The sequence below is a fragment of the Schistocerca serialis genome, chromosome 4, assembly GCF_023864345.2.
Source record: "Schistocerca serialis cubense isolate TAMUIC-IGC-003099 chromosome 4, iqSchSeri2.2, whole genome shotgun sequence".
Lineage (NCBI taxonomy): Eukaryota > Metazoa > Arthropoda > Insecta > Orthoptera > Acrididae > Schistocerca > Schistocerca serialis.
In genome coordinates, this window is record NC_064641.1 from 634,077,301 (window position 1) to 634,098,155 (window position 20,855).

Here is a 20,855-nt window from a genome sequence, read left to right on the forward strand (position 1 = left end):
ATATGCTCTGGTAACTTCACATGCTTCGCTGTTGCCAAGGCTGTACTAGCTGCCAAAGTGCTGGAAATTCACAAATTATCTGGAGACATGATTCTGAAATGCCTTGTGTAATGATCTCTGCTTTTGAAAAAGTGTTTCGATCAGGACTTAAGATAGAGTAATTTTACAATACAACTTTGTCTACAAGATGTCAGCTGTCTACACCTGCAAATGAATGGCCTCACAGAATGTTTTAAAAAGGTGTTGACAGCTATACTCTTGATCTACATTGACATCAAACAGAAAGACAAGTATATTACACTGTCTGCCATGACATTCACATACAGCAGAACAAAGCAGACAGTACTGGTTTCAGCTTGTTTTTCCTGATCCACATTTGTGTGGAGGGGGGGGGGGGGGGACCAGTAAATTCTTTCTTTCCATTTCTACCTGACTATTATTATTATTATTATTATTACATCAAACAGCTCATCACCTAATCTGAAGAAGTAAGACAGGTGGTATTCTTACATAGCTTGGAGACCCAAAATAATAACAGTGTACATTATAACATAAAACACCAACTTTCAAGCTACAACTCAGGAGACATAATGTGATTTTTTACTCCTGGGTGAAAGATCAGGTTACCAGAAAAATTATTAATGTGCTACTTTGCCCCATACCAAATTCTTCATTGTATGGCAAACAACATAAACAGAGTTGAGGATGATGATGCTACAGCGAGGAGAAATAAGCCTATGGACATCATCTGTATGTTTCACATGAAAGCACACTACAGTGGTGAGGCACAGACCTATGATACGGGCTTTTGATGCTAGGCTATAAAGACCTACCTGATCATCACTTTGTGTTGATGGAAGATCGGTAACAACCAAATAATTATCGTCTTCTGCAACCTTCTTTGTGACTTTCAGTAACTATTACTTTTCACTGTTGCTGATGACATTTTGGTCACTAGCAGTGTGCAACTGGTTGTCTCTGATGCGATACTTCACAACTGTTATAAAAACTTTGGCTCTCGGTCTCCAAGGTACATAGAAACATACAAAATAACACACACATTACATTCTTATAATTATGACAGCAAAAGGTGCCTATCAAGAGTTGGGAGGAGAAGCCTTAATTACATTGTAGTGAGATTTAAGATAATTCATCAGGGTATCTGTCAAACTAGATGTTCACATGTGCAGCTGTTAGTACACACACAGTGAAAACCTGGATGTATTACCTTATGGTAAGCATGTGTGGATGGACTGTTCAGTAATACACACTGCAAATAGAATAGTGAGTCAGTCTGCTACCCTCTGAACTAAATGTATTAAAGGACAGCCAAAGGCGGACTTCTTCCTAAATGCTTAGACTGCTGTAAGGTCCATTCTGGCACATGATCAGTATGTGAACTGGTAGTGTAGATAACAGACTGAGATTTAGAAGCACTCAGGCATAATCTGAAACTTCTGTGAGCATAGCTCAGCTGAAACTTGGCACTGTTCACAAACTGATTTGAAAATTTATATTTATTTAGTGTAATTTCAGACACTGTGGTATTAATTGTCAGGCTAAAAGGGTAATCCTTTCTTTTTATGTGAAAGAGACAGGAGTAGTCAGCACTGATAGAATTATAGGGAGTAGTCAACACTGATAGAATGATAGGGAGTAGTCAGCACTGACTGAATGATAATAGGTGAAATCAGGAAAGGTGTAATGCATGTTTACTCATCGTCACCACCAGTATTTAATGGAGGTATAAGAAAACAATGAGAGAGGGGAAGACTACCTTAGTGATAGCTGTTTGTAACAGAGAGAAAATCATAAATGTGTTTACAAATTGTAAGTATGGTACCACCACAGCTATGCAATTTACTGGAAACAAATGAAAATTTGTACCAAAGTGGGACTTGAACCTGGTTTCCCACTTAACGCAAACAGTTGCCTTAAGCACTTCGGCTATCCGAGGACCCTTCATAGACGGATCCAAACCTCCACATGTTCTAAAGTATGCTACTCATAATGCTCACACAGTTATGCAGTTTCCACATGGGGAGAGGCGTATTTAGTGTTTTCATTGGATTACGTTGCCTTTGGCATGAAATATATTAGTGCAGTGTCTTTATTTGGCAGTGTGTGTAAAGTTCAAATGCTGTGTCTCTTTGGACATTTATGCATGTTTAAAGGAACAGCTGATGATGTCTGACAGTAGTACCTGACAAAAGAGGCATTACCCAGGTATTCAGTTTGCCAATTTTCTATTAGAAATGAAAACAAAAAATTAATTGTGTTTGTACTGAAGTATTGAAAAAATTTATTTCCATCTACTTGTGAAAACACTTTTGAAATTATGAAACAATCTTACAAAGAAATATGCATAATGTACATATGTATAAGTACAGCATACAAATTAAGAAACATGATCCCAGACAGTTTGTCTACACTGGGTGCAACTGCTTTGTATCTCTGCAGTACAATTTTGTAAATGTCTCTATGGCAACACTTCTTCATAGCTCTATAAACAACTATCATTTTTGCTTACAGCCATTTGTACTTCATAGTTGAAGGTGTCAGGTCTTTCCTTAAGTTGAGTCGACAATTGGAGTGTTGTTGTAGTAAAGCATAAATGTATTACAACTTCATGCTTTTCACATACTTCAGAGTTTATGACATCATATCTCCTGAACCATGTACCATACAATGATATATTATGTAAGCATTATGGGTAGTGGGCACTGGGACATATGGGGGTTTGAACTGTAAAAATAATATTACAACAGACATTATTTTTATAGCTTTTTATTTAGGCTACCAGTTTTGACTCCTCAGTAGAGTCATCTCCATGCCCTGTAGCGCAAATGACAAGAAGCATCCAGTTGTACATGTATGTAACAAGGAACCAATATTTGTACCTGGTTTCCACAGAAGATTTCACAAGAAATGTGTGCTGTCCACACATGTAACAACAAGTTTTTGGTGCAGAAAACAGTAACAAGAAGATATTTTGGGAAATTTGTTGAGAAGAAACTGGAGCAATATGCTGCTGTTCTTGACGACGAGGATTGACAACCACAAACAGGTCACAGTGTAGACACTATTAAAATTCATTATCCATGAATAAACAGAAGAAATTATTTGTAGTTAATATTTACTTACTACAACTATGGGTTGCAAGTTGGAAGGAGTTTCATCAGTCCGTGAGTTGGAAGAGTAATGACAGAAGTTCATACGAACTGTGACTGTTACGACAGCTTTGCCACAATGCACTGGTAGTGGCCTACTGTGCAGCCATGTGATAACTAGCCACCATTCCAGCTTCCACAGTGCATTTGATTCTGCTGGTGAAGTGTGAACAGCAACAGATTACCTTCATGTCAGCAGTTCACCACAATGACACTTGCGCCTAGACAGCTTGGATGAGATTTATCTGTCATGAATGATTTGTTTTTCTATCATTTTGAGCATGTTGGCTAATTTTTATTAGAAGCATATTGCCATATTTGCTGCATGCCTATGGTCACCTGTAGCTTGGAGGGCAATTTACCAGAAATATTTCTAAAATTGGAAAAATAAACTGGCCAGACCAGTACAGACTTAAGAAATAATTTTGACGTGAATTAAAAAATTCAAAGTGATGGAATAAGTTAATTAAGTACTAAGATAGATACAACGAGGTGACCTTGGAGACACATTAAGGAGTCCAGACAGGGAAAAAAGGATTAATACTAAGATTTCAGAATTGCAAACAGCTATAAGTACTTTAAAAGAGAACTTACATGCAGAGGTGAACAGTCAGTGTGATTTAGTACAAAATGAGTTCAATGAGCAATTTGGTATATTAAGTAATGGCTTGAAACAAATGAAAGAATTTGCAGAACAAGAATGTGACAGTGTTCATGAACAGAAGGTGCAAGAAAGAATTGATTTAACTATAAGCACACCAATTTCAGCAGTGATTTAGTTACAAATGTGGGGGAATTTCAGACAGTGGAAAGGACTAAAGAAAACAAAAGAAGAATCAAGCAAAAAGCAAATTAAAGGTAGTAATGGATTGTCAGGAGATTTAACATAGGAACATCAACTGGAAAATGGTACAAATTTGTCAAAACATATTCGTAAAGTTGAACCAGATGGCGATCTATTTTTTGAGAGTGTACCAAAGATATGGGAAGATTCTAAGGTGATAGATTTTGCACTTTGTTACATGATAGGTGACACAGCTGAATGGGGAATTGCTCATTCAGAAGATTTTAAATTGTGGGTCAGTTTCCAGGAAAAATTTAAAAAGAAATATTGTTCACAAAGCATGCAAGAAATGTTAAACAGATATTTAAGTAAAATTAAAAGAAGATGAAAAGGCATGTTTGAAGTGGAATGTGGACCCTGTGTGTATGTTACGCAAACTGAGATGTGGGGGTTAATTGGTGTATCCAGAACTGTGTCCTGGAGTACATTTTCAATGCCACTGCACATTGGAATAATTTGTAAGTGCCACAAATTCTCAGGAGAGTTAGCAATCTTTCCAGATTCATTGGAATGTCGACCACCAAGTTCTGTGTGAACTGGCTCAGTGTTTTCTATTTTATTTTCTGTGTAGCAGTTCCTTGTATTCTTACCTTCCTATCATCCATGAACAAATTTTCCTTCAATTACCCTTTCATAATAAAGTAAACTGTACGTGGAAAATTAGAATCACGAAAATGATTATTCCTCCAAGGTCCTATATGAACTATCACAGACATAAAATTATGTTAATTAGTAAATAAATGTTTATTACAGTTACTAACTATCTTTTTTTATAAGAACCTGATTATTTATTGATGCTTGCAATGTAATGAGTTGTTCCGCAGTGGAGTCATAATGTTGAGCGTAAAGGTCATTATGCTAATGAGCAATTGAACTACTTTCACATAGTTGAATACAGCATGGTGAGTCAGTAAGTATAGAACCTTGAAAAATATATTCTGAGAAAAAAAATACAGTCTTGACTAGGTTCTTGAATTGAATCTTAATGTTTTTTTAAGGAATTTCTGTGTTTGCATCACCTTGCATAAATTCAAGAAAACATAGTAATCTGCATACAGAGATAGAAATTTTGTAGAATATTCTACAATTTTGTTGGGGGGGGGGGGGGGGCTAAATACTCTAAGTAAACAAGTAGTTTCAATCTTACCTGTCAAAAAATTTGCAGTGGTAAGCATACAATTACATCTGCCATATTCTATTTCAAAACACATTTTTTGTGTTGTTACTCACCCTTCACTGGTCCACAAATCGGGGGGTGTCAAGATCACTTTTTGGGCACTGTGTAAGTGAAGCCAGGTAAGTCTGTTCTGCAGGGTATGCTGAACATCTTCACCCTCTGGCGCCCTGGTGTGAAATCTGTCATGGAGGGAGTCCTAGGGTGGCGGGGAATAATTTTGGGGTCTCTCTTCTTTCTATCTTCAGTCCTAACACTCGTAGTCTTTCTTTTCCTTTCTCCATACTGTAGGGTCATCCAACCAGAACATTAACAAAGGACTACAGGTGAAACTTTCCTAGAGAAGAGGACTGAGGACATTTGTAAATAGGTTTAATAGGTCAGGTGAAGTCATACTTACAAGGAGAAATTTCTGCAAATAGATAAATGGGGAAGGAGAAGGGTACTTCATTTTTTATTGGTGTAGTGTACTGCATATAAACAGTACGTTGAAGGAAATTTTAGGTGGACACAGGGAAGGTAGGACCTGTACTGAGGTTAGGTGTACCCATAGAAGGGATGACCTGTGTTAGGATAATAGATTTTGAGAGGAACACTAACATTGAAAGCATTGTAAGCGATTGAGAAGTATCTTCCTACAGAAGGAGGTGTTAAACAGGTCATACAGAAGTAAAGAAAGTAGTGAATTTTGTTTCCCATTTATGAAGAGTTCTTTCAGCTAATAAAGTAAAGGGAGCCATACTGTGATTGTGTTGGTTAATGAAAGACACGTGCAAGAACTTAAAAGTGGATGTCAGAGCTTTGCGATTGATGATGCTGGGTTGTGTTTATGTCACAGCATTTATCCAGATATGATAAAAGAAACGTAAATGGCCTATGTATAAGTTAGGATAAATCACAGCTACAAGTCAGTGATTACCACATTAAATATAAAGAGGCAACATATAAAATTTAATACAAAGAGGGAAATTAAAATAAAGATTATTTAATTTCTCACATTTGTTTACTCTAGTGTATTGCAATGGTACTGATGTAACAGTTAACAAAGTTGAAATGGCACCTAAAAGACAAAGTGCTAACATTTATTTGTTATGTTAAGTACATGAAAAGAATTAAAAGTTGTTATTAATTATTTAAAGGAAGTAACTTTCACCTCATCTTTCATTTTGGGGGGGGGGGGGGGGGGGGAGGGGTGAGGTGTAACACATCATTTAGGGAAATTGATGGGTTGCACGCTCTGTCCTTCTAAATGTTGAAAGATGAGTGTGGTATTTAATAATTTTCTTTTTATTAATAGTTAAGTTTTGGACAGCATATAGTGGTGTACCCCCCCCATGAACCATGGACCTTGCTGTTGGTGGGGAGGCTTGCGTGCCTCAGTGATACAGATAGCCGTACCGTAGGTGCAACTACAACGGAGGGGTATCTGTTGAGAGGCCAGACAAACGTGTGGTTCCTGAAGAGGGGCAGCAGCCTTTTCAGTAGTTGCAAGGGCAACAGTCTGGATGATTGACTGATCTGGCCTTGTAACAATAACCAAAACGGCCTTGCTGTGCTGGTACTGCGAACGGCTGAAAGCAAGGGGAAACTACAGCCGTAATTTTTCCCGAGGGCATGCAGCTTTACTGTATGATTAAATGATGATGGCGTCCTCTTGGGTAAAATATTCCGGAGGTAAAATAGTCCCCCATTCGCATCTCCAGGCGGGGACTACTCAGGAGGACGTTATCAGGAGAAAGAAAACTGGCGTTCTACGGATCGGAGCGTGGAATGTCAGATCCCTTAATCGAGCAGGTAGGTTAGAAAATTTAAAAAGGGAAATGGATAGGTTAAAGTTAGATATAGTGGGAATTAGTGAAGTTCGGTGGCAGGAGGAACAAGACTTCTGGTCAGGTGACTACAGAGTTATAAATACAAAATCAAATAGGGGTAATGCAGGAGTAATTTTAATGAATAAAAAAATAGGAGTGGGGATAAGCTACTACAAACAGCACAGTGAACGCATTATTGTGGCCAAGATAGATACGAAGTCCACACCTACTACAGTAGTACAAGTTTATATGCCAACTAGCTCTGCAGATGACGAAGAAATTGAAGAAATGTATGATGAAATAAAAGAAATTATTCAGATTGTGAAGGGAGACGAAAATTTAATAGTCATGGGTGACTGGAATTCGAGTGTAGGAAAAGGGAGAGAAGGAAACATAGTAGGTGAATGTGGATTGGGGCTAAGAAATGAAAGAGGAAGCCGCTTGGTAGAATTTTGCACAGGGCACAACATAATCATAGCTAACACTTGGTTTAAGAATCATGAAAGGAGGTTGTATACATGGAAGAACCCTGGAGATACTAAAAGGTATCAGATAGATTATATAATGGTAACACAGAGATTTAGAAAGGGGTTTTAAATTGTAAGACTTTCCAGGGGCAGATGTGGACTCTGACCACAATCTATTGGTTATGACCTGTAGATTAAAACTGAAGAAACTGCAAAAAGGTGGGAATTTAAGGAGATGGGACCTGGATAAACTGAAAGAACCAGAGCTTGTACAGAGTTTCAGGGAGAGCATAAGGGAACAATTGACAGGAATGGGGGAAAGAAATACAGTAGAAGAGGAATGGGTAGCTTTGAGGGATGAAGTAGCGAAGGCAGCAAAGGATCAAGTAGGTAAAAAGATGAGGGCTGGTAGAAATCCTTGGGTAACAGAAGAAATATTTAATTGATGAAAGGAGAAAATATAAAAATGCAGTAAATGAAGCAGGCAAAAAGGAATACAAACGTCTCAAGAATGAGATCGACAGGAAGTGCGAAATGGCTAAGCAGGGATGGCTCGAGGACAAATGTAAGGATGTAGAGGCCTATCTCACGAGGGGTAAGATAGATACTGCCTACAGGAAAATTAAAGAGACCTTTGGAGATAAGAGAACGACTTGTATGAATATCAAGAGCTCAGATGGAAACCCAGTTCTAAGCAAAGAAGGGAAAGCAGGAAGGTGGAAGGAGTATATAGAGGATCTATACAAGGGCGATGTACTTGAGGACAATATTATGGAAATGGAAGAGGATGTAGATGAAGATGAAATGGGAGATATGATACTGCGTGAAGAGTTTGACAGTGCACTGAAAGACCTGAGTCGAAACAAGGCCCCCGGAGTAGACAACATTCCATTGGAACTACTGACGGCCTTGGGAGAGCCAGTCCTGACAAAACTCTACCATCTGGTGAGCAAGATGTATGAAACAGGCGAAATACCCTCAGACTTCAAGAAGAATATAATAATTCCAATCCCAACGAAAGCGAGTGTTGACAGATGTGAAAATTACCGAACTATCAGTTTAATAAGTCACAGCTGCAAAATACTAACACGAATTCTTTACAGACGAATGGAAAAACTGGTAGAAGCGGACCTCGGGGAAGATCAGTTTGGATTCCGCAGAAATGTTGGAACACGTGAGGCAATATTGACCTTATGACTTATCTTAGAAGAAAGATTAAGGAAAGGCAAACCTACGTTTCTAGCATTTGTAGACTTAGAGAAAGCTTTTGACAATGTTGACTGGATTACTCTCTTTCAAATTCTAAAGGTGGCAGGGGTAAAATACAGGGAGCGAAAGGCTATTTACAATTTGTACAGAAAGCAGATGGCAGTTATAAGAGTCGAGGGACATGAAAGGGAAGCAGTGGTTGGGAAGGGAGTAAGAAAGGGTTGTAGCCTCTCCCCGATGTTGTTCAATCTGTATATTGAGCAAGCATTAAAGGAAACAAAAGAAAAATTCGGAGTAGGTATTAAAATTCATGGAGAAGAAATAAAAACTTTGAGGTTCGCCGATGACATTGTAATTCTGTCAGAGACAGCAAAGGACTTGGAAGAGCAGTTGAATGGAATGGACAGTGTCTTGAAAGGAGGATATAAGATGAACATCAACAAAAGCAAAAGAAGGATAATGGAATGTAGTCTAATTAAGTCGGGTGATGCTGAGGGAATTAGATTAGGAAATGAGACACTTAAAGTAGTAAAAGAGTTTTGCTATTTGCGGAGCAAAATAACTGATGATGGTCGAAGTAGAGAGGATATAAAATGTAGACTGGCAATGGCAAGGAAAGCGTTTCTGAGGAAGAGAAATTTGTTAACATCGAGTATAGATTTAAGTGTCAGGAAGTCATTTCTGAAAGTGTTTGTATGGAGTGTAGCCATGTATGGAAGTGAAACATGGATGATAAATAGTTTGGACAAGAAGAGAATAGAAGCTTTCGAAATGTGGTGCTACAGAAGAATGCTGAAGATTAGATGGGTTGATCACATAACTAATGAGGAAGTATTGAATAGGATTGGGGAGAAGAGAAGTTTGTGGCGCAACTTGACCAAAAGAAGGGATCGGTTGGTAGGACATGTTCTGAGGCATCAAGGGATCACCAATTTAGTATTGGAGGGCAGCGTGGAGGGTAAAAATCGTAGAGGGAGACCAAGAGATGAATACACTAAGCAGGTTCAGAAGGATGTAGGTTGCAGTAGGTACTGGGAGATGAAAAAGCTTGCACAGGGTAGAGTAGCATGGAGAGCTGCATCAAACCAGTCTCAGGACTGAAGACCACAACAACATAGTGGTGTAAAGGGTCATTAATATGTGCAGGTAATACAAGGTACATTGATGCGACATATCTGCAACGTGCGGTGACGAGTTTAGCGTCTCCACGTGCTTAGCTCACTTGTTCTTAGGTGTCATGGCTGGGAGGTGTGTTGCGGCCATAGAAAAATGTTGCTCACAATAACAATAGTGATGTCATAGAGGCAAATACAAAAGAAGTCTTAAAATTGGCATTCTGTCATTCATTCTCTAGTGTCTTGCTTTATCAAAATGTATTCATGTTGTGCAGTCTAATGAGACAACACATCTGTCATTCAAGCAATAATAAGATTGTATTATACATATCGGATGGAAGTTGTCTGTTAATATACAAGAAAGCTTTAATAGATTGGTATTGAAAGAAGAAATTTTCTTGGTCAGTATGTAGATTTGAGGATTCAAGCTTACTTTCAGCCTGTAGCACTGAAATCAGTGTAAAAGAAAAGAAGTTCACTAAGAAGAAGTGATGCACGATTATTCGTATCTGATTAGCAGGTTCTGGATAATAACTAACTCACGAAATAAGCAATCACAGAAACGATAATATGTACCATTTATTGATCAACTAAACAGTCAGAAATAGCAGACATTCCAGAAGCTTATTTAGTATGGGAAGGAAAAGCATAGAAATAATAAGTAAAAAAAAACCTATTCACAAAATGAGTGAGCATTTTACTAATGGCTACACTCAAAAGTATTTGTTCTCAGATTTTGAAAATGAAAGGTTCAGTGCCTCAATAATTCATTGAGAGCTGAAATTCAAGGATTGTGTCATACGTGTAACCTTATTTGTTGCTGGTTCATAGCTGGCAACATTATGTTTAATATTTTTTGCAGCTTTCCATTTCCTCTTTTTCCAGTCTTCAGAACTGGTATTTAAATTAAAATTTTTTTGTCTGTCATACAAACATTTGACAAAGATCTTGATTCACCTGTGGAACAACATTGATCATGTGCTGGTTATTACACAGAAACCATAATACCTAGGTGGGTATAAATATGGTAGCAAATTCTGGCAGAATGTGAATAATGTAGGAATAAATGAGGAGAAACATTGAGTCATTTACAGGTATGCAAAAAGAATGAAAACTTTGCTAGCTTTTAGACTAATCCTGCTTTCATTCTTTGTGTGCCTGTCAGTAGCATAGTGGGCTTGTTACAGAATGATAAATAGCTCAGGTGCTTGGATTGTAATAAACATATTAAGTCTAGGAGAGAAATTAATTATGTACAGTTGCTTAAAAAGTGGCAGACTGTATGGAGGATGGGCACAAAATGCAGTTTTTGCAGGAGAGTGACATGATCTGTAATAATAGATTTATGTTAAATTTGTGGTGGTCGTGAGTTGTGGCTGTGTGATCTGTATACATGTGTATAGCATCTTTCATATATAGCTGACACACTCATTTTTTTACTCGGAGTATGTTTTCAAAATTACTTTCAACAGGAGATGAAATATGGTGGGACACCTCTCCATTGGTCAAACTCTCGTGAGGTTATTGATGCTCTGGTTGATATGGGCTGCCACATCAATGCTCCTGACTTTGAGGGTCGAACTGCACTTCAGGTGGCCGTTAAGCGCCAGCGTCTGGAATGTGTAGTGGCTCTCCTTGCTAGAGGTGTTAATGTTGCAATATGTGACAATAATGGTGATACTGCTCTGCACCTTGCTGTGCGTGCTGACTCTCTGCCCATTGTCCAGGCTCTTCTTGCTTTTGATGCACCTCTTAATGCCAAGTATGTATGTCAAACATTTGCTTAAGAGTATTTATATAAGTTATTTCTGGAATAGATGCCAACTTTAAAAAGAATGGATGTGATACCCATCTATAAAACAGATAGACAGTGTACTTAATGTAATTTATGCTCCAAAAATGGTCATCATTTTGTAGTGGCTCAGTTGGTTTACATCATTTTATTTCAGCAGTATTGTAAATTAGTAAGTTATCATTAGAGTTAACATTACTTTTATTGTCCGTGTATGTAGAAGTAGGCATTTATTCCGCTTGCAGTGCTATGTAATAGTTCTAATGAATTTTTTGCAGTTGAGGCACTTAAAACCCATTAATTAATTACTTTCAAGGGAAGGTGGCACTGTACAGGTATCAGTATAATTATTAGTGAATTTATGTAACATATACTATAGGTTTTTCAAACTGTTGTAAGAAGACAGGTGTTGATGTCCACATTTCAGTGCAAGAGCTGTCAATTCACTGGAGGCATTTTTTATGAGAGTCAGTATTGAATACTTCGTTCTCTCTTTTCAAACAATGAAAACTCCGAGATGGAATAATGACAATATTGTGCAAAGATTAGATTGCTATTCACATACAAAACCACTAGCCAGAGACAGTGGTTGTGCGTGCGTGCGTGCGTGCGTGTGTGTGTGTGTGTGTGTGTGTGTGTGTGTGTGTGTGTGTGTTTTGTTGTGCTTATATGCCACTCACTGTCTCCACTATATGGTGAGTCACAATCTATCCTTTTTGCTTTACGTCAAAGTGATAATTTATAACATTTATGTCCATATGTTGCAAAATTTGGCACTTTTCCTCTTTATTACCTGTGACTCTCTCTTTATTCTGTTCTCCGTATTTATCCTCTAACAAGCAAACTATCTTTCATTTTAAGTTTCGCAGTTTCACTTCCCTTAATGTGCAGTGTGATTTATTAAATAGTTATTGCCATGAATGTATATTATTTTGTCCAGGGAGTATTTCATAACATCTTGAAATCAATTTCATAACATCTGGAAAGTAATTTCTTTCCAAGCAGTGTGAAATATATATCAACATACTTTTGATTCATGAAGTCATTGAGATGAATGATATTTTACTTAAGGTTATGTATGTACCTGGTGATAATACACAAACTATTTTATTTTGTGTGCAGAACAAAAGCCTTGTTTTTTTCTTCAAAGGGAACTTCAGCCTTGAAGTCAAAATACCTAGGGCAAATACTGACGCTACATCCTCTCCCATTTTCATTTTAACTACCAGAACATGTCATTGAATACTGTAGCCCAGCAGCTTTCAAACTTTTCTTGGCAACAGAACCCTTTTGAAATATAAATATTTTGTGGATCCGTAAAATAAATAGAATGTGGTTTTATGTTCATTCTGTGATTATAGGCATTTAATGAAAATAAAAATACATAGTCATTTAATGAAAATAATAAACATGAATTGAGTATACTGCAGTCTGAGAGTAGTGCATGGATTCACCTCACTGAATAGGACTGTGCGTTGCAGTCACAACCGTGAGCAGGAATTTTACTGTGTGCTGCACGAGTTCATATAGCCCCGGGTGATGAAGCATAGACATCAAAGCAATGAAGTTCTTTGAGGTACTTCAAGGTGTTCAGAATGGTTGCTGGTGCTTGTATGAGTATTGAGTTACCACATAACATACTCATACAAGCTAAATTCTTTTGTTTGTAGTTTTTGATGATAGCGTTATTGTAAATTTTTTATGCTGCTTGTCACCTCATTTTTGGCTTTTTGCACTGAGAGAAAATATCTTTTGTATCATGGTCATTGATATGATATTTATAAGAGTTGTTTTTCCCAGAGTGTGGCAAGACTTGATGTGCTTTGTTCTGTAGGTTGAAACTATTTTTGCATAGCCCTCGCAGAGGCTGTGTGAAGCTTCAGAGCTCTATGGAGCGTACTTCGAGTATCACTGCCCAAGGCATACCATTTTTAAATCCTCACCAATGAATCTCTTGTATTAGAAGCAAGACTTTTTATTCATTTATCGCTATCTAGGTTGGTCACTCATCTATCATGCTCCTTGTGGCTGGTTTGTGGGGGTAGTTGGAGAATAAGGGACATGTGCAGTTATGGCTTGAGAGATTTGTGAAACTTTACTCCTTCCTTTATTTCTCTGCTGTAGAGGTAGAGGAGTCTAAAATCAGTTTCCACTGTTTCAACTTGAGACCATACCTGTTATACTCAAGCACTACTAAATTTATGGAAGAAGTGCACTGTCCAACTCCAGCTCATTGCTGATTTGATATTAAACAAACATGAACCTTTTCAACATTGCTGGATACAGATTGCCACCATCCTTGTACAAATGTAGCAATGAAATATGAAACTGCAGAAATCAGAAGTAATGCATCTTTATTTCTCAGGTATGGTTTGTATTCGACCTAGGACTTTAAAGTAGCATATGTGCTGCTGTCTGTTTTCATTCTGCCCTTTCCCATTTTTCATTGGTTTGGTTAAATGCTTTCAATACTATTGATTTACTTATTTTAATATTTAGTGCCTATGACATTTCATTTCCCCTTTTCCCTGTAATCATGGTACATTGAATTTTCAGAGATTAAAAAAGATATTCTGCTTTTATATTATGAAGACATGAATTTTGTATATTTGTGCTTCTGATTTGATAAAAAGATTGGCATAGGATGGTGCCTTGCAGGTGCCCATGGCTGTGCTGTGATTTGTTTATATATCTTCCCTTTAAAGGAGAAGTAGTTGTGGGTTAGCATAAAGTTCCTAGGATTGAGGTAGTGGGTTTAGAGTCTGAAGGGAATTGGGAAAGGAAGTGTTCAAGAGTGGTAAGACCATGGGCATGAGGGATGTTGGTGCATAGGGATTCAGAAGGCAAAGGGGTTGGGATGGTGGAGAATCAGTGAAGGAAGTGGTTAGTGTCTTGGACATGGGATTCGAGTTTATGGGGGAATTGGTGGGAGGTGTTGATCAATGAGGGCTGAAATTCTTACAATGGGGGCACAATAACCAGCCACAATGGGTTGGGTTATGGCTCTTGGGGAGCATGTAGAAGGTGGGTGTGTGGTGTGTCATGTGGATAAGGAGGGAAATGGATTCAGGGGGGATGTTCTGGGAAGGGCCTAAGGCTTTAAGCAGGGATTAGAGTTTGTGTTAAACTTCTTTGATGGGATCACTTCTGGCAGAGTTTTTACCCACAGCTACTTCTCATTTGAAGGGAAGATACATAAACAAAAACAAATACACAGCACAGTCATGGGCAGACAGATGGCACTCTCCTATGCCAACCTTTATATGGGCCATCTAGAGGAGACATTCCTAGCCTCCCAAAACACGAAACCGGTAGTCTGGTTCAGGTTAGTTGATTATACATTCACGTTCTGGACTCACCACCGAGACTCCCAGTCTTTGTTCCGTCACAACCTCAACATCTCTTGCATCCACTTCTCATGGTCCTCCTCAACTCCATGTGCCACCTTCCTTGATGTTGACTTCCTCCTCTCTGATGGCTCTGTCCACATTAAATCCACCAACCACCAACAGTACCTGAATTTTGACAGCTATCATCCCTTTCACACCAAAAAATCCATCCCGTATAACGTGGCCACCCGGGGATGACATATCTGCGGTGACAAAAACTCCCTTGCTCGGTATGCTGAGGGTCTCACCAATGCTTTCACAGACAGGCACCATGTCCCAAACCTAGTCCACAAACACCCAGTTACAAAGGAGTGTTCCCTTCATCACATAATACCACATCCTTTGCCAGGGCTTTGATTGCCTGTCATCATGCCCTGAAATGAGGGACATCCCATGCGAAATCCTTCCCATCCCTCCTAAAATGATGAAGTGATGGACTGCCACCCACCCAACCTCCACAATATCTTTGTCCATCCCCATGCCACTCTCAGTCCCAATCCTTTCCCACAGGAATCATATCCCTGTGGAAGATCCAGGTGCTAAACCTTCTCAATCCACACAGCTAGCACTTCGTATTCCAGTCGTGTTACTGTGCAGGTGGGAGTTATCCTTGCAACAAATTCTCCGCTGCTGTAAGTATCTTGGCCTCAACATACAGTAATATACTGTCTCCACCCTTCACCCAACAGTTTCCACGCCCTCTGTCCTGTCATCTCCTCCCCATTCTTATCTCCCACCCTGTTTATTTGCAGCCCTCTGCAAATGCATCTGCCTGTCTTTCCCCGCTCCTCTCCTTTTTTGCTCCTTTTTTCCCCACCTCCCTGCCCAACAACCCCCTGACAGTCTAGTCCCTGCACAGTCCACCGGACAGTGTTCATCTCTCTCCCCACATGTACACTACTATCCCTTCCCCACCCCCTCCAGACTGCTGCTTGCATCCCATGTGATAGGTTAAGTCCAGCCCTAGATGCTGGAGTCGGTCGTCGTGTGTGTGTGTGTGTGTGTGTGTGTGAGAGAGAGAGAGAGAGAGAGAGAGAGAGAGAGAGAGAGAGAGATGTGCTTGCCTTGTGTGTGTGTGTGTGTGTGTGTGTGTGTTTTTCTGAAGAAGGCTGTTGCTGAAAGCTCTTTGTGAGTATCTTTAAATTGTGCCTGTCTGCAACTTGACCTGTCTTCTTTACAGTAATCAGCAGTCTGCCTTTTCCTACATTGTTGATATTCATACCTGGAGTTTCCATTGTTTGATTACTTATGACCTGGTAACTCTTAATCGTGTTTTTCATGCTACTATGAAACAACAACAACAACAACAACAACAGTACAGTAACAATAATTATTCACCGTATTTCCCCGAGTATAAGATTACCCTGAATATAAGATGAGCCACCCGCCCCTTTTCTTAAGAAGCTCCTTGAGAAAGATTTATTTTTTAACTTATTCTGTCTAACCAGAATTACAGGCTGTTATTTACATGAGGTGTCTGCCTTACAAGTTAATAATACACCTATTCTAAACTTACACCATTTACTCACTGTCGATATTTTGATAATATAAGGAGAAATAAAATAAACAAAAAGGAATTGTTTACACTAATTTTTATGTTCTCTGTATTTTTTTGTTCGCTTAGCCTGTCATCTGTGACATCACTATTTTTATTCATCATTGTCATCATCATAACAGGACAGCCTTGAAACTTACATCTTCACTGTCGCAAATATTTGGCTATTTATTTAGAATATGTTGCTATTTCTGATGATGTCATTATGGTTTGACCTGAGAACACAGCTATTTTTTTCTGACCATGTAGTGGACTTCGCATCTATACTGACATGACAATGTTAAAGTGTCTCTTGCTTCTGACCATATCATCTTCCTGTCACTCTCTCATTGGCTGTATAGTAACAGCAGCAGAAAAATAACCTGTAGAATAACCTTGCTCCCTGTCATCCCCATCATAATTCACAGTGAGCATTGACAACAATGCTACACGGAATACTTAAGTACGCCACTGGCCCCAGTCTAGACTTATAGCATTTCCCACAGAAATGTATTCTGTTATTGAGTATTTGTCCAATTTTTAAGTTGGTCCGATTTAGAGAGCAAATGGATTCAGGCAAACTGCAGTTTAAATGTGGTAGATTTCATAAAAAACCAAAGTAAGCAGTATAGATTTCCATGGTTTGCAACATGATGAAATTTGCTGTCTGCTCACCACTCCACTCTCCTTGCTCATTGTAGTGTTCCCTCCAACACTTCCATAGTGCTGTCCTTGAGCAATAATGAAACACAGGTGACAATATCTTGTATCGCATAGGTCATATGTAACAATAACGTGATTCAGTCCATTTCTCGAACTTTTGGTCTTCTCGCGATGTAGTGACATCTATTGCTACTGCCTCCACAATGGACCTTTCTGCTATAAATTATTCCTGCAATAACAACTGCAGTCAGTTTAATGTGATTTATTTCATTTTTTAGACATTTCATTCTGGATTGACTTTCTTTCTCATTTCATTCAAGGTGCTATCTTGTTCTAAAACTGATTAGAAGCTAGTGACATTTTCCCCAGTATTCTAATACATGAACAGTGATCAAATTTCTCATTTGCAACCCACTTGGTAAACCATTGCAGTTTCTCATTACCAAATAGAATATTGACTGTGATTCAGAATCAAGTAATGGTTTTTGAAAGAAGTTTACTTAAAAAGCTGTCGAAATCTGTGTAGGGCCTATATGGTCTCTGTACATGTAGGAGAACTTTTATTGGTAACTTGTTAAAAATACAACAAAGATTTGTTTGCTGTTAGAATGCAATGTGATTTCCTCCTGTGTTTCACAGACTTGTTAATTTTTAAGCAGAGCGTTAGATTGTTGCAGTGGATAGCTCATAGTTTCTCAAGTATCCCTCGCACTAGTGCCGTAAGCCAAATGTCATGTTATTGTTCAAGCAAGGTCGATACTGCACTGAGCACTTCAGCTTATCTGGAAACCTCGAGCCTATTCACATGAAAGCCTTGTTTGCTCAGCCCTACCCTTATGGCTCTCTTCAAAATAAGTTTGTACAAAACCTCAGTAGCCAGAGCTTCATCTGCAAATGTAAGATGACCTCTACATTGGTCTAATAAACAACGTAAAAATGTTGACCTCAACAGCAATAGTTTAATCTGCAAATAATGTTTTGAATGACGAATTGGGGAAAAGCCTTCATCTTATGATTGAGTAAATGCAGTATATGGAGTGCAGAAATAGCAGACTGTTAGAGTCGAAATAACTTTTGTCATTAGTATGAGAAAAATGCTTTCCTTAGGTATTGTCTCCATGTGTAGGAAAGTGAGACATAATATATTCTTATTTCAAGAAATTATACTTTCAGCTGTGATGTTTGTGAAAGGATCAGCTATTAAAAGATCAGATTTAATAATGGCTACAAATTGCAGCAGAATGTTATGTTGTGTTAAATTGTTCTCAAGTAACATATTTGCAGTGCTTATGGTAGGGACGATAAAAATATGCCTTCATTCCAGAATGGCAAGTCTAAATAATGTATTACATGGGACTTAATAACTACGTACTGTTAATAAATCAAATGCTACGCACTTGCCTGCACACTTGGCTACAGAGCTCCTTGCTGTAAAGCTGAACATTTAGATCATGACAGCATACTACAGCTACATGATAGGATATAGAAAGATTAAAAATGCTTATCTCCCTTTTGGGATCACCTCATCCACTGGAGGGGTTTTCTCGTAAACTAGTGCGGCACATCAGACTTTGCCGTGCATGTATTGGCATTCTTTATACAGTCAACCACTGTTAGATATGTATCTGTAAGTGCTTAATTTGTTCTGTTGTAGTTTATGATAACAGAATTTCAAGTTCCGATACCTCCTTGCTTTGAGTCCAGTTACTGGAATCATAACCCTACCACATTATCAACAACCTTTCCATTATTGCCTCGTTCCCTTTGTGGAGAAGAGGGAGTTTACCACCATTAGAGGCCTAGGCATAGTTTAATGTTCCCAAGCACATTATACAATAATGGGTAGAAGGCTATGCCTACTGGGAAACATGGATTAAGCAGTTGGCATTCAGGAATTGGATGCTGGCACACGAGTTAATGAAGTGGTAAACACATCACGGCAAGATCAGTTTTATACAAGTGCAGCTGAAATATACTCCAGCATTTTTTGAGTCACTGGGTGTAGTTTATCTCCAATTTAAAAAGACTAGGGCGCAAAAAAAAAAAAAAAAAAAAAAAAAAAAAACCTTATGAAGGACTCAAATGTTACTTGATGAGCGGTGGTGCAGTAATAGTATACATACAAGCTATAGAAAATCCATTTAAACACAAATTATAACTGCTAGACATCTTGCAATATATGCATGTCTGTGGCAGTGTGGGATTGGATCTCAGCAGTCGTGCATGGATAGTTTGGAGAACAGAAAGGGAATCCATTTCTGGGTTGGCCTCTGCCAACACCAAATCTCAACCCAATTAAAAAAAAACAAACAGTGTGAGTAAACTGACCTGCCCTCATACCAAGAACCTGCAATGATCTTAGGGACATCATTCTAGCTGCCTGGGACAATGTCAGAGAAAATACAAGATTTATGTCCAATGTCACATGCTCTTTTTCCCTTGTCAAATGTATAACGCCATCATAGTGGAAGTATTCTGGATAATTAAATGCAAACAAACTACGTGCTTTTTTTTTCAGAGCCTAAAGTGTCTTAATACGAATTGTATTGTTTCACTCCCTTCATTTTCTGTTTTCCACAGATGAAACAAACTGTAACAGTTATACACAGTAGGACTGAAATCAAAGCAATACACAGCTGCTCTAGGTTTGTATCTTTAGGAAGCATAGGTGGAATAGATTTTTTTTGTGTGTTTGAAATCAGAAAGTTTGACTGCATGTATATGCCATTTGACGTAGTTGAGTGAAAACATTTTCGTACTTTACTGTCATGGATGGGTTGGCATGTGGTATGATGAAAAAATAAGTACCATTAAGCTCAAAAGGGTTACTAACATCTCTCCATGAGATGATCATAAAAGTATTTAATTTTTTACCTGTGTAACTTATGGCTGGCTGTCAAGATTTTTAGGTGATGTTGGGTGGCTTGTGAGTGAGGTATCTTAACTGCATTAGCATTATCATTCAAACTGGAAGAATGATTTAACATCCTTCTGAGACATGAACTGAGAATCATAACTGAATCTTTTGTTCTTTAAAAAATTCAATTGCAACTTGAAAACAAGTGGAGGAAATGTCATAAAAAATGTGAGGCATAGTGCATCTTACATTCTAAAAGCTCTGTGTTTTTGAATTATTCACAGTGGCAGACAGCATCTTGTGTAAAAATATTTATGACTTTGTTAAGATTGGCTATCAGGATTTTATTAAAAGTTTGATTCATTGTGATGTAATTCTGTACAGGAATAATCATCAAGAAACACCAAGACATTGTGTAGCCAGAGGAACAACTGGTGACCGTATACTGTGGTTGCTGCATGCTGTAGGAGCAGAGCGATGTTCACGTGATATGAAAGGTTGCCATCGGGGATGCTCAGCAACATCGACTGATCACCGTTTTGATGGTATTCCTCCTCCTCTTCCGTGTTCATCTCAGACTCGTGTTGAACTGGACAGGTTGCTGGATGCAGCTGCACTGTCAGGAACTCCAAAGAAGGGTTATCGTCTGCTGTGCGTGGATGGTGGTGGTATTCGTGGCATGATACTCACTGCTGTACTTTTAGAACTTGAAAAAGAATTGAAAAAACCAATACTCTACTGTTTTGACTGGATTGGTGGCACATCTACAGGAGGAATTCTTGCACTGGCACTATCTTGTGGTAAGTTTTCAATCATTTTAAATATGTTAA

General features: G+C 38.4%; 1 protein-coding gene across 4 annotated transcripts in view; it reads left to right on the forward strand.

Moving 5' to 3' along the window:
• Nucleotides 1-20,855, forward strand: part of LOC126475471 (85/88 kDa calcium-independent phospholipase A2-like) — a 182,481-nt gene that overhangs the window by 42,320 nt on the left and 119,306 nt on the right. For all 4 annotated transcript variants that reach the window (XR_007586734.1, XR_007586736.1, XR_007586735.1 and 1 more), the window contains exons 6-7: nt 11,263-11,552; nt 20,410-20,825. Coding sequence is in view for 1 of the 4 variants with exons in the window: in XM_050103358.1 (XP_049959315.1) it covers nt 11,263-11,552; nt 20,410-20,825 (706 nt within the window). In the remaining 3 variants the exon portion in view is untranslated. The remainder of the gene's footprint in view (nt 1-11,262; nt 11,553-20,409; nt 20,826-20,855) is intronic.